The sequence below is a fragment of the Acanthopagrus latus genome, chromosome 21 (genome assembly GCF_904848185.1).
Source record: "Acanthopagrus latus isolate v.2019 chromosome 21, fAcaLat1.1, whole genome shotgun sequence".
Lineage (NCBI taxonomy): Eukaryota > Metazoa > Chordata > Actinopteri > Spariformes > Sparidae > Acanthopagrus > Acanthopagrus latus.
Genome location: NC_051059.1, coordinates 5,301,880 through 5,327,955, shown reverse-complemented (window position 1 = coordinate 5,327,955; position 26,076 = coordinate 5,301,880). Strand labels below are relative to the sequence as shown.

Sequence of the window (26,076 nt, the reverse complement as noted above, 5' to 3'; positions counted from 1 at the left end):
ATTCTCTTCAAGTGAAAATCCACCCAGTTAGTGTTAACACTGTGAAAACACGGCCAGCGGGCATGTGCCTTATAGGCTTCATTCTTGGTTTTTGTTGCATAGTGTGTAAGCCTTATTCTCACGTGGAACTGGCCCAACAATATAATAAAATGTGATATCCAGGTATTCCAGTGCAGCTACAAATGATTTTTAGAGGGATCAAACTGAAACAGCGACAGTGAAAGGCCAAGGCATCTTTGTTCCCAATGATGCAAAGACTCCTCAGCCTGGTCAGAGAGACATGAATTGAAAAAACTTAGACCCCTTGTTCATTCTAGTGAAACCAAAAAAGTGTTGTGTTGTGTGAGACATGAGGTGAACCCTATCCTTACATAATCACATGTTTTGTAAGACGTTACTTACACACTTTTTGAAGCTGATACCATCACTTTAACTGCTAAGACAAAAGAGCTGGAGTGCACTCCATCTAAAGTGGATGCACAAGCTCAACCACACACTACAGGTGTAAACAATATCTTTCCAATCAAACTTGTGATTTTGGGGCTTCTGGAGACTTATATGACTCTGGATGACCCGTAAGGAGCCAGCATCACCCGGTATCCGAAGCATAACACTTTTTTGTGGTGCCTACAAAAGCATCTGCATAGCTGCTGTAACTCCAATATGTCGTTACATTTTTAAGGATGTGCAGAATTCATAAGTTAAGATAGATGCAACCCCTTCATTTAAACCCTGGAATATGGTCTTACATTGTGGGTCATCACACAAAAAAAGTTAAAACTGTCCTTAGGAAGGTGTTTCGGTTAACCATTATTGTTATTTATTTATTCATTTTTTTATGACATCTAGATGAAGCTCAGAGAGGAGTTGCTGTTCCTTTGTGTTAAAAGATGCTTACTGCAGGATCTATTCAGGATCCACAGGTGACGTGATCCTCCACGGAGACTTACCTGCGGAGGTATTCTGGGCGTATCCAACCAAGTGAAGAACACATCGCAGATCCAGAACATGCTGAAGGGAATGTAAATGCCACCTGGCATCTGTCCCAACAGACCTGGAGGACATGGGATTTGGGATAAGGACTCCTGGGCTCCTGTCACCATGGGCCGGACCTGGAGAGCAGTGGAAAACCAATGCTGAAGTGAATATTAGCTGGTTGATTAATGCTGTCTTTAATGTGAAATGGTATCGCATCGAGAAACATTGTTACAAAATATACCTTATTTAGTCCTGTTCATCTACTGACATGCATTATATGTAAGTCAATCCATAGTTTATTGATCCTGACCCATGTTTATAGCATTCATCTTAAATAGGGATCAGGCCATAGTCTAATCCATGTTTTATTGTTAACATATTGTCATTGTAGTAAACATGTTGGTCTATAATGGCCATGTGATTGAAATAATAGTAAAATCAGAGCAACACTGCCTATAATGGGAATGGTGCTGCTTATGGCTAAATCAATATTCATGTGTATATTAAGCCAATATTTCGTGAGAGGCAATTACCGCTGTAGTGAAATGGTGTCACTGTGTGTGAAACAAAATGACTTGGAAGTGTGGAACATTTTGATTAGGCCTTTTCAAGGTGATCTCGGGACATTTTTATGTGTCACTTCTTCCCTTCTCTCTCCTCCCGTCTCCCTCCTTTCTTTGATGAAAGAAAAGAGGTGTACAGATGTTGAAGTGTGCTGACATGTCCTTGTGGAGGGATTTCAACCATGATGCTAATAACAATAATTAGCTCCTAAGTGTTTGCAGAGGGGGAGGTAGATACATGAATATTCTCCCATTGTGTGTGTGAGTGAGTGTTCCAGGACAAATGGCTTCCCCGTGTCTTTTTAAAAGGACAAATTAGCCATAATTGCTTGTTTCAGGGGTCTGCAGATGAAGGCAGTTTTTTGCTACTTCATTATGCCTGTTTTAACTCTCCAACATCACACACACATACACACGCACATGCAGTTAGACCATTGAATCTATTAACAACATAATATTGTGACTATTTATGAGCAACACAGCAATTAAATTGGATCAGACTACATTTATTTCATAATGAAAATTGCTGAGTTACGAAGGAGAGCAACTGGAATAGCACTGAATGCAACTGTTTATGAGTAAAACTCCTATTAAAATGATTAGATGTTAAAATTGTTGAGCTAGCACAGGCAAAGAAATACACTATGTTTAATTGAAATAAATCGACATTAATAGATTTCATCTTCTACTTGTACTAAATACATAGGGACTAAATCCATACACCACTTAAAGCAATCAAGGAGAGGACATTTTCCGATGTGCAAAGACAGACTCTCCCTTCAGCTTTGATTAGTGTTACAGTCCGTCTTTCTCGGCCGTTAGATATTTGAGAAATTATTATTAATACCAAAATAATTTCCACAGATTAACCCCATTCTGGCATTATTCTTGATCTCCTGGCCTTTAGGAAATTGATCTGGGGAAAGATTGATGGCTCTCTTGCTGTTTTAAAACGTTTGTCCTTGCTGGTCTGTTTTTTTCCACTCGTCTCCTTTTGTGCCGGAATTACGTTTCCAGACATCTGTTTAATGATGCAGATGTATCTCTGAATGTGACATTGAAACAAACTCCAAGTACCTACATGTGAGATTTTCAGGTTTTTTGTTCACCCATTAGATACAGTGAGTAAAGTACATTTTTTCTCCAGCTCCAGCCCGCAGTTGACATTACAGTACCAGCAACTGAGGTCACATACACTCCAATCTCGCCACACAAAAGATTGTGATTCACTTTCTATGTGAACGACAGGCTACAGGGCTGCATCTAGCCAGAAAAGAACACTGTGTCAGAAAATTAAGTCCCTGCAAGACAACAATAGGGTTATCCAGCATAAAGGTTAATACAATTCAAAGGGATAATTGATATTCATAAAATTCAAACTGACATGTAAAAAGTTTTTTTTTTTTTTTTTGCACTTGACATCATCTCAGTTCTCCCCCTGAGGTTTTCTCCCTTTAGCCTATAATTTTAGCTTTGCAGGTCAGTGTCGAGTGTTCCCTGGTTACACAGCCAGGAGAAAGGTGATTTCTGGATGTGCTGCCATCAACATAAGTGTGTTGAGCTTAATAGATGACGAGAACATTGGACAGCAGCATTCGCTGCCCTCATTATCCACAGGGTGAAATGAAATGATTTTTAGAGGTAAGAAGGGATGTCACTGCAGTGTAAGAGTTGACAGAAAGCGAAAAAGGAGAGTTGTGTTGATGCTCCTGTTTCCCCCCCATTACTACAAACATCGTTGTCAAGGGTGAAGATATATGAGGATGTTCGACTGATTCTAAAGCCTGAAACAGGGGGATCTATTTCGCTACTTTCCAGCTTTATATTTGTATTCTTGGATTCCATTAGATTATCTTTGCATGATTCATATAAAAACAAAATAAAATTGTACTTATTTGTACCATATTGGCCCTTTATGCAGCCCCCATGTCTGAGTCACTCCTGTCTGGTCACCCCCTCCCAAAAAGCCAACTTTCTTCTGTTTGGACGAACCTCTGGAGGCCTGCTGAGGAGCAGCACCCATGGGTGACAGTAAACAAAAACCTCATTACTTAACCCTTGTGATATGTTCAGGAGCAGCAATATTGTTCCTGGGTCAATTTGACCCAGAACATGTTTAATTATCCAAAAGTGTCAGGAACCAAAAGATCCCACTAAACATTGTTTATATTTCAATATGAACTCCATTATTAACCATTTCAATCAATATTTAGTGCAATAGTGTTCTTTACCTCTCACAGATCATGGTTCAATGAGGATGATTCACTTGTTTTTTAAATTTCTTTTAAATGTATGTTAAAACTTTGTTTTAATGTACATTGGAAATAAAATGCAATAGTTTTAGATGGCATTGATTTTGTTTTGAATTCTAATTTACATTTTGAATGTATTTTTTTATGGAGTAATGTTGATAAATTAACACAAGACACATTCAGGGTCAAATTGACCCACTGACTTAAAATCCATACAAATGAGTTATGAGGATTTGTACTGAAAGAAACTCTACCCACTTGTCTTCCGTCTGACAGCCCTTGTCTCTTGATTATTAAATGGGATTACTTTGGAGAAAACATGAAAAGTGCACAGAGACATTGTGGCACGAAATATAAACCTGGCTGTCCCTGCATCCCACACACTGGCTGTTGATTCAGCCTTTGACTTATACACCCCAGCCAGGATGATGACCCCCAAATATGCAAATATGCAATATGCATATAATACTAATGGTACTAATGATAATAGTAACATATAGTAATAGTAAAAATAATAATGCCAATAATATATTTAATAACAATAATAGTAATAGTGATAATAACAATGATAACTAACTAACTAACTAAATGAATGAATGAATGAATGAATGAATGAATGACTAACTAAATATTCCATCCATCCATCCATTGTCAACCGCTTATCCTAAGCCAGGTTTCGGGGGCAGCAGCTTCAGCAGCAAGCCCCAGACTTCCCTTTCCCCGGCCATGTCGGCTAACTCTGACTGGGGAATTCCCAGACACTCCAAGGCCAGAGAAGAGATATAATCCCTCCAACCTCTCCATAAATAAATAGATAACTAACAAATTAAATTAAACTAAATACATAAATAAATAGATAAATAACTGACTAACTTAAAAATAGATAAATAAATACATAGATAACTATCTAAGTAAGTAAGTAACCAAATAAACAGATAGATAACTAACTAACTAAATAAATAAATGGGGGGGGGGGGTGTACGGTAGCGGGTGGGGCGAGGCTGATGTGGAGGGTTGTGGGTACAGAGTAGGAAAGACTAAGCTGGGAGAGGGTCAGTTAGGAGGCAGGTTGGAGTTTTGGGGGGAGTCCAACCATTCCTCCTTGCTACTGAACATTTCAGTGATGTCTCCCTCTCGCTCTCCTTTTGTGATGACTCTTTGTTTCCTTTCTCTCACTCCACTTTTGCCCTCCACATTCACCTCCTCCACATCATTGTCCATCTTTGTGCTCTCTTCGTCCCTTTTCTTCTCAAACTTCTTCTCCTCCTTCTTTTTCTCCTCCCCCTGAGCCACAAGTTTAGTGACTTCCTGTGGAAAGAGAAAAGAAAATTATATATTTTTTCTTAACTTTACACATAAAAGCTGATTCTGAAGCAGTCCAACATAAGCTGTTAGAATCCAACAGGAGGTTATTGTGAAGTTAAGTGATGATATTAGGCAGCTGGGTGGAGTTGGAGACATGGTTTTCTTCCAGATGGTGACATTGGCTCTTCCACTGTCCTTCAATCCTGTTGAGCTGGGGTTCTTTGAGAGAAAGCTGGTGCAGGGTCTCTACGTGGGCTTTGGTTCTCACCGACGTTTATCTACTTCCCTGTCGAGAAGGCCAGTTTTTTCCTGAAGCTCCTCTTGGACACGACTCACCTCCACCTGCCTGTTGGTCAACACCTGCTCCTGCTCTTGTAGTTTGATGTTGAGCTCCTGAAAAGAGAAAAACAGTATTTCTATTTTACTTTACATAAAAAAGCTGATTCTAAAGCAGTCCAACACAAGCTGTTAGAATCCAACAGGAGATCATTGTGAAGTAAACTGATGATATTGGGCAGCTTACCTGCAGCTGGGTGGAGTTGGAGACATGGCTGTCTTCCAGACAGTCACACCAGCTCTTCCACTGTCCTTCAATCCTGCTGAGCTTGGTTTCTTTGCCAGACAGCTGCTGCAGGGTCTCTATGTGGGCTTTGGTTGTAGCCTGATGTTTTTGTATTTCCATTTTGAGGAGGAAAGTTTTTTCCTGAAGCTCCTCTTGGAGACGGCTCACCTCCACCTACCTGTTGGTCAACACCTGCTTCTGCTCTAGCAGTTTGATGTTGAGCTCCTGAGAAGAGAAAAAACAATATTTTTATTTTAATATTCAATGCAGCTGTTAGAATCCAACAGGAGATTATTGTGAATTAAATTGAAGATCTAAGGCAGCGTACCTACAGCTGTAACATGTTGGCGGCGAGGCCCTTCTCCATGACCTCACATCTCGTTCTCCACTCCTCTGATGCGTAACTGAGCACACTATTGGCGGTTTTGGCCCTTTCTAGAGCTTTGTCCTTGTTGGTCAGCTCTTTCTTGAGTTCAATATTCTCAGTCATCAGAGATTTGTTCTGATCTTTCAGAGACTTAATGTCATTGATGGCTGAGTACAGGGACTCTCTTGAGTCCTGGGTGAGGGGGCTGCTCATGGGTCCTCAGCTGTGTTATTGCCGGCATGTCTGGGCTGTTAGCGACAGCTACAAACTGCATTTGCAGTGGCTGAAAGGCAGAAACACACACGTCAGTCATAATGTCTTGTGTTGACATTGGATAGACAGAAAAGAAAACCTGTGCACTCGTTCACACAATAAAATATACTGTAGTCTACAGCCAGCATTTCACACAGAGCAACATGACATTGTTAACTGATTAAAATCAAATATATTCTCTGAAAACATTTAAGACAACTTTTAGAACATATTATTCCTCTACTAAAACAATATACTGGACTAGAGAGGCGCACTGCTGAAAAAAGGTCTCTTCAGGTCAAATAAGAAAATCTTACCAGGTTATTTTCACTGAGACGTCTGTCCATGGCAACACAGTGACTGTTTCAAAGTTGGTATGAGAATAGTCCTCAAAATCAAAGTTTAAAAGCTCAACTTACCGGAACGGAGTTGTGATTGTCAAACAGAGAGACTTTGATAGATTGCGATAAATCCAAAAAGGTATCCGTTAAATATCGAGTATTCCAGAGGGTATCCATTGAATATAAAGTATCCAGAAGGTATCCACTGAATGTCGAGTAATTTAACGCTTCTTCTCAGAAATTACAAAAAGACCTTGATAGCTCAGATTGTCTAACACAAATGAGGTTTCTACAGGAGCACAGTCAACTTAAAGGTTCACGATGGTGTCAACATTCCGATCGTCGTTAAACACATAAGACAAGTCTGTGAGGTCCATTAGGGGGGACTAGGGGCTACCCCCCGGAAGAAGATTTTGAAAAATAACCCTTTAAATAAATAAATAAGAAAAAAATCTGAATTTCAGAATCAGAATCTAAGACACGAGACAAAATAGTGTAGATGCTGACATTGCTGCTTGAAAATGTGTTAACCTCTTGAGCAGAAGAGTCAGTGGGCCACATGACATGGAGGCTATTGAGAAAAAAAATCATAATTTCAGCATATTAATATTTATATAAAATACAGAAAGCACTAAAATACAATAAAAAGAGCTGTGTGTTATTCATCCAGTTTACTAATACAATCTGCTGCTGCTTTTGAGTCACTGGGTCACATGACATGGAAGCTATTGAAAAAACATTTACTTTGTATTAACCTATTTATGCAAAGTAATTTAATGACTGTTCCTAAATCAGCTTCCAGCGATCCAGCACAAGGCTCTGGGAGGTGAGTTAACCGTCCTCCTGCTGCTAACACTAGGCGAACCTCAGTAAAGTCGCGGCTGGACCCGAGTGAATATCCGCCGATTATCCAACCTGAAACTAACTTCACCCTGGTTTGATGGGTTACCTGTTGCAGCCTTTGAATAGGATGACAAGGATTTCAGTCACTCAACTTAAATGGTGACTGTAAATTCGCCATTCGCCCATGATGTTACACCTACAAAAATCATGAGGTGTTTTTTTTTTTTTTTTGTGGCAGCACTGAAAGTCCCGCAGCAGAATGCATATGGGGGAAACACTGACACATCAGGTTACCTTCCGCAATGATTGCAGGCTCTTTGGTGGAGCTCTGCTTTGAATGAAGTTGCGTCATGACAAATGAATGGAGTACTTGCAGAGTGACATGAAGACATGAATCAGAGGCACAAAAAACGTTGACAGCGGTGGCCGGTCATTATGTTTACCAATACTTGGCCCGTTTTAATCGCACATTACAAGATTTTATTTATGTTTTACACATGCTAAATATTATCCACGCAATATTTCCATGACTTTTCCAAAACTTTCCAGGAAACGTTATTTTTGATTAACTTTTTAAGGACCTAGAAAATGTATTTTCAATTTCCCAAACTTTTCCAGGTTTTTCATGACTGTACAAACCCTGGTAAATTCAGCGATTTTGACATAAAAATGTTAAAATCATGCAGAAAACAAATGTATAGAAAAGTCATGAGCTTAAGTCTGACTTTTAATGAATAAACCACAGCAAGTTTTTTTTAAATTATATTTTAACAGGTGAGGCACTGCCACGTCACTGCCCTATGGTAAAAACGGATATGGACCCTTTCGTCCGTATCCAGAGATCTTTTCATCCGTCAGTTGATCTGTTGCCTCTGAGCTTACGAATCCGGAGTGCTCCGGACGAAATGGAGTAATACCACTTGAAATCTGAGTGGCAGTATAGAGTAAGAAATCACTCCATTGCGAAAATTGATGAAGAAGAGAGTAGTTGCCGGAAATTTAAAGAAGAAGAAGAAAGAGAGGACAACATTGGACATTTAAAAATGGCACAAAATTTGGAGGAGAAGATATGTAGTTGATGAGAGGGTACATACATTTATACGATGCCACAGTGCTGGGTCATCATGACAAACAGCGCTGTAGAAACAGCTGGGAGGAAATCGCCAGTGCAGTGGGACTGCCTGTAAAAACTGTCCAAAACAAGTGGAATCTCGCCAGGGACAGATATGTCAGAACCCACAACAAGGCTCGGACATCAAGAACGAGTGGGAATCCTGTCCTGCAAGGTTTGGTGTGGCTGAAAGTTCACGTCAGACACCAAAATACCTCGTCTAATTTTGATGCAAGTGTATTTTATTTATTCATTCATTATACTTTATTACTTTCTCAACACTGCACTGTATATATAATTTTTATTCTATTTATGTAAATAATTGTATGTATATGTGTGTAGAATTGAATAGAACATACTTTATTAATCCCTTGGATTAATAAATAATAAATAAATAGTAAATGAATCCCTAGGATTAATAAAGTATGTCCTAGACCCTAAGGATCTAGGATAATAATCCCTCTCATAAAATGCTTTTTTGCTATGAGTGTGATAACTTTTTCTCTCAAACATTTTCTTTTTCCTCTCTGATCATTTATTTTCTTGCATGTAATAAAAACACAAATCTAACTCCATAGATGAGCTTGTTAACTGCGGCTGCTCCTCTGACCTGTGAGAGTCCTGTGTAGAGGGTGTTCGGGGTCACCCAGGGTGGCCTTCAGCTTACACCCCATCCTCCACCTAACCACAGCCTCCACCAGCTCCGCTCCCTCTCCCATCACAGAGCTACAGTTCTTGATGAGCTTGTCTAGTCTGTTCCTGTCCCTGACCCTGATGTTGTTACCCCAGCAGATGATGCCAAAGAATGTAACCCCCAATTTCCACTGGATACGTCTCTGCTGCGTTGCATCTCCGCCACACCGGCGGAGCTGATACATTTTACTTCAGTCAACGTGTCAATCCCCACCAGGTCCTCTGCGCTGCGTATCTGCTCCGTCCCAGCTCCGGCAGTCCGGAGCCCTCCTGAGCAGATACACAGGACTTCTGTTTCTGGCGGATGCCGGAGCACGATGTAGCAATTCAGCTGAATTTATCCTGGAGCAGACTGGAAGACAAGCGCCGACATATCAAACAACATCCGGTTACTTTTCAAAATAAAACACTCCGTGTTGACACCAGCACACAAATCTCAAAAAAGAGACAAACACAAGCTCCTCTGCTGATCCTTCAGTCGGGAACACTTTGTGTTGTTGTTTTTAATAACACAGACCTGTAACTGCGGTCGCGAGTGATTATGTGATTATCACGGGAACTCCTTAGCCTCGCGACGCCAGCTGTCTACCGTACTACGCCGTGGCGGACTCAACCAGTGGGGATTGCCGGATGGCGGAGCAAAACCGGATCAGAGCCGCAACGCAGCGGATGCATATCCAGTGGAAAGTGGGAACACTTGCAATGATTGAAAGATAGAACATGCGTAGCATTACATTACAGATGTCAAAGGACCTGAGGAGTCTTCTCAAAAAGAAGAGCCTGCTTTGTGTCTTTTTGTACACAGCAATTGTGTGTACATATACACACACACACACACACACACATATATATAATCTTTTTATATATGTTTTTGCTATATCTGTTTGTCCTACATCATCTTTATCTCTAAATTTTTTACTCCTCTACTTTTTTTTGGTTAATCACTTCATATACTGTTTATGTTATGCAAAGTATTGTTAAATTATGTCTAACTGTGACTTAAAAACAATGCACAACCAAAATCAACCAAAATTAGTACCATTCACAACCTATCAATCTCCATAAGTTAAACACGGCAAAACTCGAGCCCCTACCACATTAACCCAAATATGACTTTTAAAGGTCTCACACTCATGAAAAATATTATATAAACAACTTCGTACTTCTATTGTAGACTCAAGACCAAGCTGAGGAGGAGGAGGAGAGTGTTTGACTGCCTGCAGGGCATGGGGTTTCATCACCACCACCACCAACTGATGCAGCCCCCTTCATGCAGCATTGCTGGGAAGGCTGGAGGAGTTGCTCTCTGAACTGGGTACGGCTGAAGATACCAGCATCGCTCTCTCTGCCGAAGGCTCCGATGTCGACGAAGGTGAAACTGTAATTCGCGTCACAGGCAGCCATCAAAACAAAACCAAAAAAACCTTTATAATCAAAAAAGCTGCTGCCACTGTTGGCTGTCGCTTTGACACAGACGTGTTTTCCACTGATCGCTCTGATGCAATTTGGGTACTCCCACTGTGTCCAAAAACCCTCACGAATAGCCTCCCTTTGATTGACCTGTGGGAACTTCACCTCCTTCCTCAACGCAGTCCACAGAGCCTAACACACCTCCCTGATTATTTTGGACACCGTCGCAGTTCCCAACTTGTAACTGGCTGCCAAGGCTTGTTGGCTGATCCCTGTTGCCAGATAACGGAGGGTCACAGCCAGTCGCTCAGCATCGCTCATTGGCACCCGTGGGATGCGGCATGGTTAATTATCGGAGCTACGCGGTGTAGCAAGCCATCAAATGTTGCAGCAGACAAAGTATTTAAAGTGCCTTTCATCATCAAGTACTCTCATCAGCAAAACTAAAGAAAAATCATGGCATTTATGTGTTCTCATTTAGTGGCCGCACATGCCACCGGCATGCGTTGCCTGCAAATTGCCATGTGCAGTCATAAACCTGAACTTCCACAACTATCTACAGTGCCGCATACTGAGGAAAATCCCACTTTTCATGCAATGTTTGTGTGAAGTTATCACAGACATCAAATATCATAAATACCAACCCATATGGCTAGAGATGAGGTAAGAGGATTACTACAGTAGTAGGATGCATTCTCTGGGAACCATCAATGTTTTTATTGAGAAATGCTGAGATATTTCACTGGTTGGTTTTAGATGACAAGTCAAGGCTTCACCAAATACAGGAGGATGAATCCTCTGCAGAGCATGAATGCCTGTACAGAGTTTACTGACAATCCAACCATAGTTTGTTGAGATAGTGTCATTATTTAGGATCATGTTACTTAACAAAACACTGTTGTGTGTGTCAGTGTTACAAGAGACAATAGCTCAGTGAAAGCAATTTAATTAAGTGATTTGATACTCTATGACTTACAAAATTATCTTATGAACAGATGGCTTTTATTGTTGCTTAGTTAGTTAGTTCAGTAAACAGCTACAGTGAGGAAGAGCTTTTAGTTAGCTGACTGCTCAGACTGGGATAGGTGTTTACATGTCTAAAGCAAGAGCTTCGGACCACCGGGAGCAGGTTTTTAGGCCCAGGGACCCAGTGGGGGAGAGTCTGCTAATAGGACCTTTAACTGCATGGCTAACTGAGCTAATTGGCCAATGATAGGAAACATTACAGCTAGCAAATGGTGAGAGGTTACTTTTAACGAGCAAACCTAGTTATCCATCAGGGAACTCTCTTAATCACTGAGAGTTCAGGCAGAGCAGCTGGAGGACATCAGAGAGGGGAAAAAAAATAAAATATATATTTTTTCCTTTAAATATGATCCAGATCAGAGTCCTGGTCAACGCCGCTTTCCCTTATTTCAGTACCAGTAATAAGACAGACTGAAGCGGGTGATGGGCATGTCCCTCCACTTTGTGGGTGTGCTGTTCCCAGAGATCACCAATAAACAAACTGATGATGAAATACCCTTTAGCCATCATGAAATTAAAAAAAAGATTTCTTGCTCACAGATATTACTTTTACTCACCTTACCTTATTATCATTTGAAACGTTGGCTACAATATTTATAAATATCCACCAATGTAACATTATATATGACATTAAAGATGTTGTTGAAAAATAGGAAGCGAACAACTTCTCTCCTCAACTCTGACTGTTATCTAGTCGTTTATTCAACACCAGACTCAAAACACGGTTGGAAAACTGCTAAAACTCTACAATCTCCTCAGTTGCCATGGTTACCCACCGCTCTGTTACCTAGCCCCTCTGTTGCCATGGTTACTCACTGACTTACTAGAGGCCTAGCCTAACAGTCTGTTGTCAGTGAGGAGGAAACTAGCAAAATGGTAAGTTATGTCCGCTCAGTCCAATACAACATAATATAAAAATAAAACAAGAGAAAGTATAGTAAGCCAATACATAATGACTGCAGGAAGTAGGCAACAAACTTTTGTGAGAATAAGCAAGGAACCTTTCCCACTATTGCCTTCTATGATATGAAGTTACATATAGACCTTGTCTACACCAGCCCAGTTGATTTTGCAACTGAGGTTTTGTTAAATAAAAAAAACACGTCCACACGAGGGGTGTAATAAATTAACTCTGTACACACGCAACCATAAATCCGCCACCAAGTAATGCAATATACGTGTAATACATATGCCACAGCAATAGCTGGCGATGTAACGTAAAACGGGAAGGCTGTTTTAACCAATCAAAATAGTTTTAAACCGGAACGGGAAAGCACAGCAAATACCAAAACATAAACAACCATGGCGACTCGCAAGAGGAATCGTTTCTTTGGACCAAGCTGGTTAACTAGTGTTAGTTCTATATCGTTAACAACCTCTAACCACCTTCTAACTGTTGCTACTCTGTGTTTACATTGCTGCGCGCGCAATATTTACAAAGGCATGTGCTCAGCTTTGACGTAAGCAACGAAAATATTCACGGTTGTCATATCCACACGCAACCGCTGAAACCTGCATCAGCCGAAAACCCTCACCCTGGACCCCGGTTTCAAAAGACCATGGTTTCAGTGTTCAAAAAGCACGGTTGCAAGTGGACAGAACAGTAAAACCGGGAACATAACTTAACAGTTGCAAAATTAACCGGGTTGGTGTGGACTGGTCCTAAGTGTACAGGGTATACCCATGCTGTGCACAGTATTTCCTTCCTTAAAGAGCTACCTCCTCAAGGTCCAAGGGGTCAGCCAGACCCTTTTAAAACCATCAGCTCCAATGCCTCTTGGGATGTGGAGTTCCTGATGAGTTTCTACCTTTTAGCCGAAGAACTGTAAATGTTGACCGATAGGATATCAGTTAGTCACCCTGGTGTCACTACAGCAGATTTCCATTTCCTTTAAGAGCCTGAATGAGCTCTGCACAAACATGAGCAGATGAAGTGAGTCATGCAGAGAAAGAGGGAGAGCATCCTTATTTATTGTTCATGCATTTTTAAACAACAGACCACTGGGGTCAAATGAGTAAACAGGACTTAACCTGAGGGCAAGACGAAGAGAGGAAGGAGGAGGAGAGATGGACAAATTGGATATGTCAGTGTAACCGGAGAGAGAATGCAAAAAAAACTATTGCTGTGTGAAAAGCATCAACTGTAACCAAGCAAAGGGGGTCTGCAATAGTACTTGTTTCCGCAGCAGCCAACAGGAAGAATTAAGGCCTTGTCCACACCAGCCCGGTTAATTTTGCAACCGAGGTTGTACACACGCAACTGTAAATCTGCCACCAAGTGATGCAATATACGTGTAATACATATGCCACAGCAATAGGTGGCGCTGTAATGTAAAACGGGAAGGCTGTTTTAACCAATCAAAATAGTTTTTAAGCGGAACGGGAAAGTGCGGCGAATACCGAAATATAAACAACAATGGCGACTCGCAAGGGGGAATCGTTTGTCTGGACCGAGCTGGTGAACTGGTGTTAGTTCTAGATCGTTAACAACCTCTAACCACCTTCTAACTGTCGTTACTCTGTGTTTACATTGCTGCACGCACAATATTTACAAAGGCATGCGCTCAGCTCTGACGTAAGCAACAGAAATATTTGCGGCTGTCATATCCACACGCAACCCCTGAAACCCGAATCGGCCGAAAACCCTCACCCTGGACCCCGGTTTCAAAAGACCACGGTTTCAGTGTTCCAAAAGCTCGGTTGCATGTATGCAGAACAGTAAAACCAGGAACATAACTTCACGGTTGCAAAATTAACCAGGCTGGTGTGGACGGCTCCTAAGTGACAAAAGAAAAAACAGTTTGTTCCTGTTCTTCTGTTCCACTTTTTCAAATAACTTCTCTCCTCATCAAATCTTTATACCTTCTAATTTCCTGTATTAAAGATCTTGGAGTGACACCTGTGTATTTAGGGGGTAGCAGGGTCAAACTCTGCCCTGCAGGTGACTTGACCTTTGACCTTCACACACACAAAAATGCGCACGCACACACACAGCCTCAAGCATGACTGTGACGGATGTCGTTGAGATTAGCTATACATCTCCGCAGGGAGCAGGGAACAGCGGGCCAGTGTTTGAGAGTGTGTGAGACACATGGAGAGTGTGTGTAGGGGAGAGAGAAGGTCTGCATTGATTTGACAAACAGAGGCTAGAGACTAGAAGCTTATGGTGCCCTTTGGCCTTGTGTGTGTGTGTGTATGAGCATGAGAATGACTGCAATATGTCACTATGTAAGTGCTGTGTATCATCAGCCCGTTTCATGTAAAGCATTCTTTGGTATTCATGAACACTGTTGATGCTTTAACCAGTGTTAATAAATACCAAATAATTATTATATTAAACACACACATTTGTCAGTTGCTGTTCCACCAGACAGTCCTCCAAGGAAGAATAGCAGCATCTGTAGTTTGAAGAAGTGCCCCAAAACTACATCTAGTTACATTCAAGTGTGACTGTCCTCTAGTAGCTCTGGGAATTATGACTGGAGTAAAGCGAAATATGTGACGTGATTACAGACCAAAAAATCAACAAATCCTCAGACTTTAAAAGTCCCATATTGTGAAAAACATGTTTTCTCTGGTCTCTACATATATAAGCTGGTCCTCCCTGAGCCTGCCAACTCCCAGAATGAGGAAAACAAGCGATTCCTGCATGGTCTCTGCAGCCCACCCACTGGTAACACGGCGCTCCTACAACCTGTTCAGATTCAGCTCCTGTCGTTACATAACGAAAAGAGTTATTTACATAGACAGGCCTCCTCCATGTGGTGATAGGAGATATCCGGGGGGGTCCATCCCAAGGTGAAGTTTGGTGTGTCCAGTGGTACAATAGCAGTGTTTTGCATTGTCGTCGCCCAGATAGACGTGCAAATTGCTCTAGTGTTGGTTGTAAAAATCAACATAAGTGCCTATATTCTGTCCCAGCTACAGAACAACCGAAGAGACAGTGGTTCCAGCTGCGGTTCATGTTAGCTTGTATGTGTGTGCTAACCACTTCACACTGACACTAATCCTCATAAAAGGATCACTCCCAACCATACCAGACCCAGCAACTGCACCCAAGCCACAAGTAAGTGTCACCACATTATGATAGCATTTACAGTTGCCTGTGACTATGTAATGGTGTTTGAAGCGAGTTTAGTGTTAATAATATTACGAGGGAGCTTGATTGTCACAGTAAAAAGTATGGAGACGTGTAGACTGGAGACAGAGATGATGCTAACAATGTCCAAGAGATTGGAGACTGTGCTGGAGACAAATACAGCTTTCACTAGCTGTTAGCCATTAGCTACACAGTAGCAGATGTAATAAAACTTAGAACAAAGTGACATTATTCGGACACACTAATCATTCTGAAATGTCCTGCTGCAGCCGCAGAGTCTGTATTTCTTCAGGAGCCTCTCCTTCTGGGTCCAATTCTTGGTCAAATTATTGTGGCTGAATGACAGCATCTCTGCGAGTCATAGCAATACATATATATACATCCATCATAACATTAGCGCATGCTACCGCTAGCGTAAGAGGCATCGGCTCACTGAGAGGGACATGTAGCAGGCAAGGCAGGTGTTGACAGACGGAGCTCATTAGCATTTAAAGGTGCAGGCACAGAAACAGCCTGCTATCAGTATCAGCCTGCTCTTGAGCAAATTTTGGACAGCTGAAATTCAGGACCACGGATGGGTTTAGGGCAATGCATATCATACACAGTGTTGTTGGACCTCTGACAGCTGGGTGAAATTGGTGAAAAACAGTATAATATGGTACCTTTAACACGTTAGACCACTGTTTTTATCCTGACGACAAAGCTACACAAACCTGAATGAAAATGTTATTTCAATCCATAACATTTGTTTAAACCCAACAAAGTCGTTTTTGTGCCTAAGACATACCTAATATTAAATGGTACAATTGTGGCCAGAATTTGAAGGTAGCTCCAAAACTTCTACTTGCTACTAGGAAACTGGTTGCTACAGAGAACACTAGCTACACTATCTTTGTCTATAGCTACACTATCTTCGTCTGTAACAATCAGTTTCCTATTAGCAAGTGGCTAGCTCCCCTTGCCGTGAAGCTAAGCGGCCCCATTAGCTGATAGAAGTCTGCCTGCACAGGAGGAATCAGCATAGCTGACTGGGCTCAGTCAACCAGCTTCCCAGTGAACATAGCTGGGACTGAACATAGTGTGCAAGACTGACAGATGCCAGACTTAAGTCAGGGGATACAGTACTGTGGTAATGTATAAAATGAAGTGGGTTTTATTATGAGTTTACAGGGTAATTAACACTGACCCCGAGTGTACTTACAATTTACAAACTGCTACTTTAACCACAGCGTTGCCAAATAATTTATTTTTTAGCTGTTATTTCTAACAGTTTTGGAGGGGACAATGATGTCACCCAGCTAACAGCAGTGTCACATAAACACATTTAGTTTTTTAAACTGAAAAATGACTGCATGAAACAGATGCGTTCACACTGTATGACATCAATTGCTTTACAGTCGGCATAATTTTCTTCTTTGTTCAGCTTTCTACTGTTGTTTATGCCATCCTCACAAGTCTTTGTCAGTCTATTCCAAATGAGCCACAACAAAACATTTTTTCCCGAAAAGATTAACCAGACTCATGATTAGAAGAATAAATCTAAAATAGACATAACTTACATAAATACTGCACTTTTACTTTAAAGATCGTAAAGCCTTCATTTCCGGGTAAAACCAGACAAACATCCCCTTAATTAGAGCCACCTCAAACCTACACAACAAAGAGCAGGTCAAAAGATAGACAATGTCAGCCCATGTGGCCACCTCCGCCTCTTACGCTCATTTCGGTTGCCATGGCGTTGAAGTGTGATTAGAACTCTGGCTAACCAACATGGCTGACGATATTGACTTCCTGTCTGGTTCATGCAAACAGGATGTGACAGATTTAATTTGTTTGTCAGCCCACCTTAATTTAAACAGAAGGCTGGAAGCGAGAGAGAGGCAACCACTGAAGGAGGTGAGGAGTGAGGGAATGAGGCTTTCACATACACACACACACACACACACACACACACACACACACACACACACACACACACACACACACACACACAGAGACTTTCTGATTGGCTTACTTGCAGTTAAAATGAGCAATGTGTGTGTGCTCGTTGCAGGTGTTTCCCCTTTCTTTATAGTGGGCTGTTTCCACAAAATCACCTCGTACAACCATGAAAACACAGAATGATTGTGTGAGCGGCTTCATACTGTCTTTCTCACCATTTTTTTTCAAAGGACACACAGAAAATCAAAAAGGTTAAAATATTGGAAATGTTGGATGAGCAGACAGATGAACAACAGGTAAAGCAGGAACGACAGAGAGAAGATGTAAATGGAAGAAGGCACAATAGATTAAGTCGGAGTGACTTGATTGTGACATGATGGTGCAGGTAACAAAGTCAGAGAGAGAATTACAGCAAGAGGGACAGAGTAGAGAGAGGGATATGAGGAGGAGTGGTGAAAGGGGAGGAAGAGGAGGGTGAGCCTACCTTACTGACAGCTTCATGAGGGAGCATGGAGCAGATGGACAGTCTGGACTAGTGTGTGTCTGAGAGACATCCTGATGGTCGAAGAGAGCGAGAGTGTGACAGTGAATACAAAGGGCTGTATTATTGTTTAAATCATTGATCTTGTCCTGCTCGCTCTCTCTCTCTCTCTCTCTCTCTCTCTCTATGCTCTTCCTCTTTTCAATCTTTCTTTCTTTTTATTTTACCTCAGATATTTCTGTGACAGTCACAGGGGCAGTCCGTCATCTTGTCTTTGTTCTTTTTCTTTCAGAAACTCACATCACACCTCCACACTTTCACATTTGGTCCTATCTAAGCCCATTTTTCCTCAGTTTTCCAATGGTTGTTATTATTTGAAGGTCAAGCTGTACGTAGTTCCTCATCATTTGCCCTGATTTATTTCTGTGTACTAAATGCACTGTTACCAACTGTTCATTTCAACGATGGCTGCCAGTGCACTTGTGGCTGGCATCATTTCTAAGTGTTTCTGAGATTACCAGGATTATAACTTGGAGGATCATGGAAGACACCGGAACAAACACATGCTCGCATCATGTTATTGAGATATCTGAATTTCAATTCACCTCTTTCTATGCACATTTTCAATTTGCACATTAAAAAACCTGAGTTTGAAGTGCTGGAAATTTGAAAGTCCAAAATGGTGCAAAAAAGTTTGGTTTTGTTTACATTTGACATCTTTGAATCCATCTTCAAGAGTGCCAGGACACTATCAGCGATATCAACGAGTCAGGCGAGGCAGATAATATAAAGAACACACCACAAGCATGTGTCACCCAAATACAATGATTAAACTAATATGGTTTTGAATAACATTGACAGTGGGACCTATCTGTTGGCTTTGCTGTTTTGATCATTTCAAAGTAACGCATCTGTTTCAGCAGTGTGTCTATTTATTGTCACCTTCCACTGGTGCACCCCTCGCCACATCTGTTGCCAGGTGTAGAACATCTCGCCCCAACATTATTCTAGTACCCAGCTGGAAAGTCACCTTCTACCACGCCGACACACTGCCACAAGGCTGTGGTTCTGGTTTGTTACCACGGAGACGAGCACGTAGAGCGACGGTTGCTGTTTGCCAGTGACGCTTGTCTTGGCAGGGAAATGGCCAACTCTGAGGTCGAGTGACAGCCAGATGCACACGCGCGCACACACACACACGTACACGCACACACACGCACACGCACACACACACACACACACACTCTCTCTCTCTCTCTCCTCAAGGCTCAGCACAGGCAGGGTGTGGGGGGGGAGCATGTGTGTGAGTGTGTGTGACAGTGTTAAGCAGGCAAGGGTGACAGTGACGTGACACTGGTGAAATAATTATGAGTCCAAAACAGGGCTGACAGGGAGCAGCCCGTGCCCTTCAACTATCTGTCAACTGTCATTAACATAGAGCCCTGATACACAGCCTGAGGAGGGAGAGAGGGGGAGACTGAAATGGGAAGAGAAAAGGAAAGAAGACAAACTACAGAGGGGGATGCAGACAAAATGAGGCGTCTGAAGACCTGAGTCTTAAAAAATTCTTGTTTTAAGATAAGCTAACACGCATCGGGGGTCTCATTTATAAAACACTGCATAGGATCCGCGCTAAAAGTGTACGTGCACCCAAAATTGCATGTGCCAAAAACATTCTGATTTATGAAAACCTGGTGTACGCACAACAATTGCACAATTTCGTTTTATACCGCCTCATATTCCACCCTCTCCACACCCACATTAAACCATAAATGGTCAATGCAAAGTGCCTCATGAATGTTAACGCCTGGAAATGAGCTGCTGATGGACAGTTCTTTACAGTGAATCATGGCCACAACGAGAGAAAGATGTTCGTTGGTTAGGTAGTTACAAAGCACATATTGTATACATTCATTCACATCGTCCTTTAGCAGTTTGAGGACTGTGACTGTACAGCATTACACGCGAATGGTACCGCAGTATTTTTTCTAGGACATCATTTGGAAGTGGAAGTTTGATACATGAATACAATTTATTTTTCTATTTATTGAACTTTAGTTCCGGCGAACGCCTGCATCATTATTAGGCCTCACAAGAGGAATATATACAGTAACATTTGTGCAAGGGCTGTCACTGACTTAATTTCTACATGTTCTTAATTTACACAGTATGCTTATTGTGAAGATGTAGAGGGTGAGTTGACTGGAGAAGGCAGAGAGAGAGAGAGAGAGGGAGAGAGAGAGTGTGAGTGTGTGTGGCAGCCATGGCACTGTCTCCAGTGCGCTTCCTGTCGTGCACAGTTCACTGTGACGACTTTACACTCAACTATACAACTAGACTATATGAAAACTAGAATCGTCCATATGTGTGTACAGTATTCATTTCTCGATGACTTCTGATATAATCTGGGATAGCAACATAAACCTAATTCTTGAAGCTGATAGGAAATGGTGGCTGTTGGATATTGTCATCAATGTCAGGCATTATGAGGTCAAGACGGTGCAGCCAAATGACTGCACCTTCTTGTATAATCTGCATGCACACAACACTGGCATAAAAACTCCATTGTGAAATGTATTCAAAGTGTATTTTTTTCATGAGATTTCAGTAAAATAAGAAATTCTGCATGTTTTCAAATGGATGTGAATTTCATATTTCAAAGGTTACATTTTAGAAAAAAGAAAGAGTAAATATCACAGATAAGAGATATTATTGTCAAACGTCCCACCCCATGAGATCTGTTTCTTCTGCTGTAAATGTGTGTCAAAGTGTTTCTACAGCAGGCTGTGGATTGACACGTGGATTAGGCGAGGGCCTGGGTGAAATATGTCAGAGAACACCCTGTTACCAAGAGTCAGGATGTAAAACGCCTGAGTGTACATAACTCTTCTTAACGGGGAGTAAATCCCTCTTCAAAACAAGAAGACACACAGTACATTTCACAACAATATATTTGGAAATAAATCTCACATGATGCACCATGAAACACTCAAAGAGACGACAAGAGAGGCCGACTTAAGGAGGAAAAAGAGAGAGAGATGAGAGGGGGATTTATGAACAGGGGGGATATCCCAGTGCCTAAGATGAGCCAAATGGCCAACAATAGACTGACGGACTGAAAACACAAATAAAGAGCCATTTTTATGATGTGAATGGATGGGTTCCCTAGAAGACACTTGGCTGGATTTTATTTGGTCGTGGCTTTGGCCCGAGCCAGTACATATTTCTGTTTTATGAAGAGACTCAACAGCTAAGACAGCGGCTAACAGAGTGGTGCGAACCCTCTCACCTCATTCAGATCAGTAGAGAGAACAAGTTGAGGGAGAAGAAAAGACAGGTGAAAGACAAATACAACAGACACAGAAACGAGTATAATTTAAGTGATGCATAAAAAATACAAAAGGACTGGACATTTACAGTTTGAAATGTATATACGTCTGCTCTTCTGAAACAAGCACATTCCATACTTTAACTCACAGTCACACAGGTACGTATACAAAATCTTTCATTATCACTGAAGCTGGAAGGCTGTACATAGAAAGTGAGAGGTCTTGTCCTTTGGGCATTCAAGTAAAACACATCAGATACACTGACTAATCAGTGCTCTATGTTCCATGCTCTCAACTGGAATCAGGCTTTTACAGTTGTTACCCAAAATTTATCCCTCAGACAGTATCAGGTCTTTTTCGCATCTTTTACAAATTGCTCTTAAGCTTCTTTTAATCATAATTGTGTGATTGTTTATCACCAATGTTTGTATTTCATCATTTCTAGTATTTTCACTGTAATGTAAAAAAAAAAGAAAAAAAAACACTCATTATATGTAAATTTTGTAATGGTCGCCAATTGACTTGATTTAACGGGATCATCTTGTCGTAATCATCTCATATCTCATCAGTTATTAACTATGTGTCATGCCTTTGTTACAGCCCATGGAATTTGAATCCTAAAGAATAAGTCTGGCAGTATTTTATATTTTTCTTATCAGCCACAAATGAAAAAGACCAAAACCAACCAGGTTTTAGTTCATGTTTTTGACACATATCTGCCAATTTAGCCTTAATATAAAAAAGGTCCCATATTAATAGTTCAAAAATGTCGGTTTGACACAGTGTGTGTGTGTGTGTGTGTGTGTGTGTGTGTGTGTGTGTGTGTGTGTGTGTGTGTGTGTGTGTGTGTGTGTTCGTTGTAATGAGGGAGCATGTCACCCAGTGCCTCATTGATGTTTTTGACAATGAAGCTCTTCGACAAAGAGGAATAAGAGATATCAGATCTTAAAACACACAGACACACATGCACACACACTTCACTTTTGGATTTGAGGTCGGCCAGTATCAAAAATACAGACTGTATACTATTTTTTGTTGATGAAAGCTGAACACGTACAACATAGTCGTCTATATTGAAATTGTTTTTAATTCTTATTTTTTCAGATGTAACGCTATCATAATTGAACAATCTTTAGTATTATCTAAACATTAGAGCCCTCTGTCACTCCCCCTAGTCCCTCCCACCCTTGTGGTGATACAGTGAAAGGCTTTGTAACATCAGTAATACAGAGTAACTTGTTTGATAAAGACCTGGAAACATGTATTTAGTGGATTACATTGCTGGAATCTGTTCTATTTGCGCTTCTCTGTGGCTTAACTGACAAGGAATACTTGTGTTGCAAGTCCCATAACGTTGTTAATGCCACCCTTAGAAACCATTAATGTTTGTGCATATTCACAGAGTAAGGAGGATCCCAAAGTGTGCAATTTAATTTCATGAATGGATGGATACTTTCATTCTGGATTACTTGGAAGGGAGAACGGCACATTGGTAAATACAGTTTTAAGTAACGTAACATTAACGGAATGGTTTCTGGCTGCCTTCCGTGCCCTGTCCCTACTGTGGACAAGGTTCAACTGACAACTAGTCAGACAAGAGAGGTCTGGCTATGAGAGACTAGATATCCCTTGAATGCCACATTTCAGCCTCCAGTAAAATAGTCAGGTAACCGTTAAATATTTTCATCAAAATACCTTAAATTTTACTTTGCATACGAGGGAGTTGTCTTCTGACTTGTTTTTTTAAAAGCCTGGCAAACTCTTGAGTACATTTGATAAATAAGTTCTTGTCTTCATGTCTTTAATAAAAATGTTGCATGAAATAATTTGGACAGTGGGATGAGGCACAGCATTGTATAACAGATTCCTGTGGCTGGTAAAATAGTCATCACTGTAAAATTAATTGGTCCCGTTGCCTGGGTCTTTGACAGGCAACATGTGACAGTTGTTGCTTTCAGTGGGGAAAACGGCAGTTAAAGCAAAGACGACTCAATCTCTTCCTCTGCCTTTCATACAGTATCTCTTTCAATCTCTCACACACATGCTAATCGTTCCCTCTCATTTGCATCCTAATGATTTCACTCTGCCTTTTTAGCCCTCGTCCGATCCCTCTATTAAGTTATCTGCCACATGGTCTCCCTCCCCATGTCTTTGTGTAGGTGTCTGCTGACTTTTCTGTCTGTTGTAGGCTTTTTATCGTGGTTATAATCTGGTACCAAGGGGTGGGATTTCAATATTTTAGGCTTGATCTCTTACACGATGGCCACATGTGTCACTTAAGGAAACACATAGATAGATGGATAGATAGATAGATAGATAGATAGATAGATAGATAGATAGATAGATAGATAGATAGATAGATAGATAGATAGATAGATAGATAGATAGATAGATAGATAGATAGATAGATAGATAGATAGATAGATAGAAAAAATGAAAAAAATAAGTAAAAGGAATGAGGCAGGATCAGTTAACAATTATAATTTCAGTGCAAGCTGAATAAAGAGATCACATAAGTCAGTCAGTACTCACAGAGAAGTGGGAAGCAACAATGTTAAAGACACGAATATGAATGTGTTTCTTTTATCAGATTGTATCTGATATGTTAATTTTTTATTTCACTTATATTAAAAATAAATAGATACATTTTTGTTTGTTAGTTTGTTAGCTGACCCTAACAAGATTTTAGGTATCTAACTTTAGCTATCTGTCTTAGCTGACTGAACAAAACGCAACGCATACAAACAGTGTCAAGGAGCAAAGAACTGTAATCTTCACAGCACCAATGACTGCAACATCATCTTCGTCATCTGCAAATTTGATGCTTCTCTGAACAAAACCTTTCGTTAGTCATTTCATTTGAAAAGAGGTACAGTTAGATTTAGAGCTAAAACTCATGACGAGCAATGGTTTAGAACATTATTTACTCCATCTCTTTTTGATATCTACTGTATGTCCAAGGACATTAAGAGTTTTATAAAATTCTCCGTTACCCATTTAGTGTTTAAGGTGGTGTAGCTTGTGTTTAAGTGCAATTAAATTCAACAATTAGACAGTATAAACAAAGTTGGAGTATGAGTGTACTAGTGTCTTCTTTATCTCACAGAGAGAGCTATTGAGCAACACATACACAAAGCAATAAATTAATGATGTGTATCATTTGTGTGTGTGTGTGTGTGTGTGTTAGTAAACTTAAATGAGGAAGAAAGAAAATGCAGTACTGGTGTATCTATACTGCAGGAAATAAGTATTGGAACAATTGAAAAGTATTGGATTGATTGATTGTTACTGAACATTGAATACCTATATTTTTGACAAAACTTCGACATTACATTTCAAAATAGATATCAATATGTTATAGCTGACAGTACCATGTTATTCTTACATATACTTTACTTTCCTTACTTTGCTGCAACAAATCATACCATTTTGCATTTTGTCACTTTGTTTGAGGGGATATTGTTCTATAAGTTATTTCAAGATTTATGTCTGTTTTTTTATTCTGTTCTCATTTTATACACATTCATTATTCTATCCTTGCCCGTCTGTCATCACAACTCATTTCATCATCTGACATTAAATTATCTTTACTTTTTTTTTTTTAATCCAACCTGGGACCTTTATCATAAATTACATCATCCAAACATTTAACCAATTCACCTGACACTCACCATTCTATAGAACGCCACATGTAATGACACCCTAAACAGCTTGCGTCAAACACGTTATTTCCTCTGTTCTCAGGTCTATTGTTCTACAGATCTTATCAATAAAGAAAACCCTAATCCTAAACCCTACACAACGACTGTGAAAAACTCCCAAATATGTCCTTTCTTCGTTTGTCCTTGAAGCTGTTGACCTAATGACACCCTCAAGGCTCACAGTATATTGCATACTGATATAAAACCGGAAAACATTATGTATGTCAGCAAGCGGGACCAAGCTTTGACAGTAAAATTAATTGGCTTTGGTAGAGCAATTCAAGCCTCTGAAGTCCAGACTGGATCCATCAACTGGACGGATCTTGAGCGATCTGGATACAGGTGTCTTCACCTATGGCTCATCTGTTATTCTGAGCTTGTGTCATTCTTCTAAACATCCCAATTCTCTTTATCCTTAAGCCTACCTACTGACTTTTCATCTCTTGCTCGTGTCTTCCCTCCTTAGGGCTACAGAAGTTGCCTTCAGCTTACCATTCACTGAAGCTATTGATGTGTGGGGAGTTGGCTATGTCCTGGCTTTCCCTCTACCTTGCTGACAACCTCTTCTGTGTTGAGTGTGACTATCAGATGGTAGGTCCACTGCCTCAGGCAAATTTGTGCAGAGGGTCAAGTGATGCGATTCTGTATTTTTTGCATGGAGGCTGATGGTATTGTATTCATGTTCTTCTTTGTTTGAATTGATCTAATCATTGTAATTGACCTCTTAAAAGATTCTCATGCATAGTTTGTTCTTTCAGACGCCAGACAAATATTCAGTTGCCAACAACATGAAACCAAAAGAGCGGAACAGCTTCAGTGACC

General features: G+C 40.7%; 1 protein-coding gene across 8 annotated transcripts in view; it reads right to left on the bottom strand.

Moving 5' to 3' along the window:
- LOC119010966 overlaps positions 1–26,076 on the bottom strand; it is a 62,847-nt gene that overhangs the window by 4,022 nt on the left and 32,749 nt on the right. For 4 of the 8 annotated variants that reach the window (XM_037083637.1, XM_037083639.1, XM_037083636.1 and 1 more), the window contains 6 exons: positions 18,228–18,298; positions 5,989–6,310; positions 5,622–5,885; positions 5,435–5,491; positions 4,994–5,101; positions 951–1,112 (listed from right to left, as the gene is read on the bottom strand). In XM_037083637.1, coding sequence (XP_036939532.1) covers positions 951–1,112; positions 4,994–5,101; positions 5,435–5,491; positions 5,622–5,780 — 486 coding nt within the window. In that variant the 5' untranslated portion in view covers positions 5,781–5,885; positions 5,989–6,310; positions 18,228–18,298. The remainder of the gene's footprint in view (positions 1–950; positions 1,113–4,993; positions 5,102–5,434; positions 5,492–5,621; positions 5,886–5,988; positions 6,311–18,227; positions 18,299–26,076) is intronic. The other 4 variants (XR_005072096.1, XR_005072097.1, XR_005072098.1 and 1 more) reach the window with 2 other exon arrangements.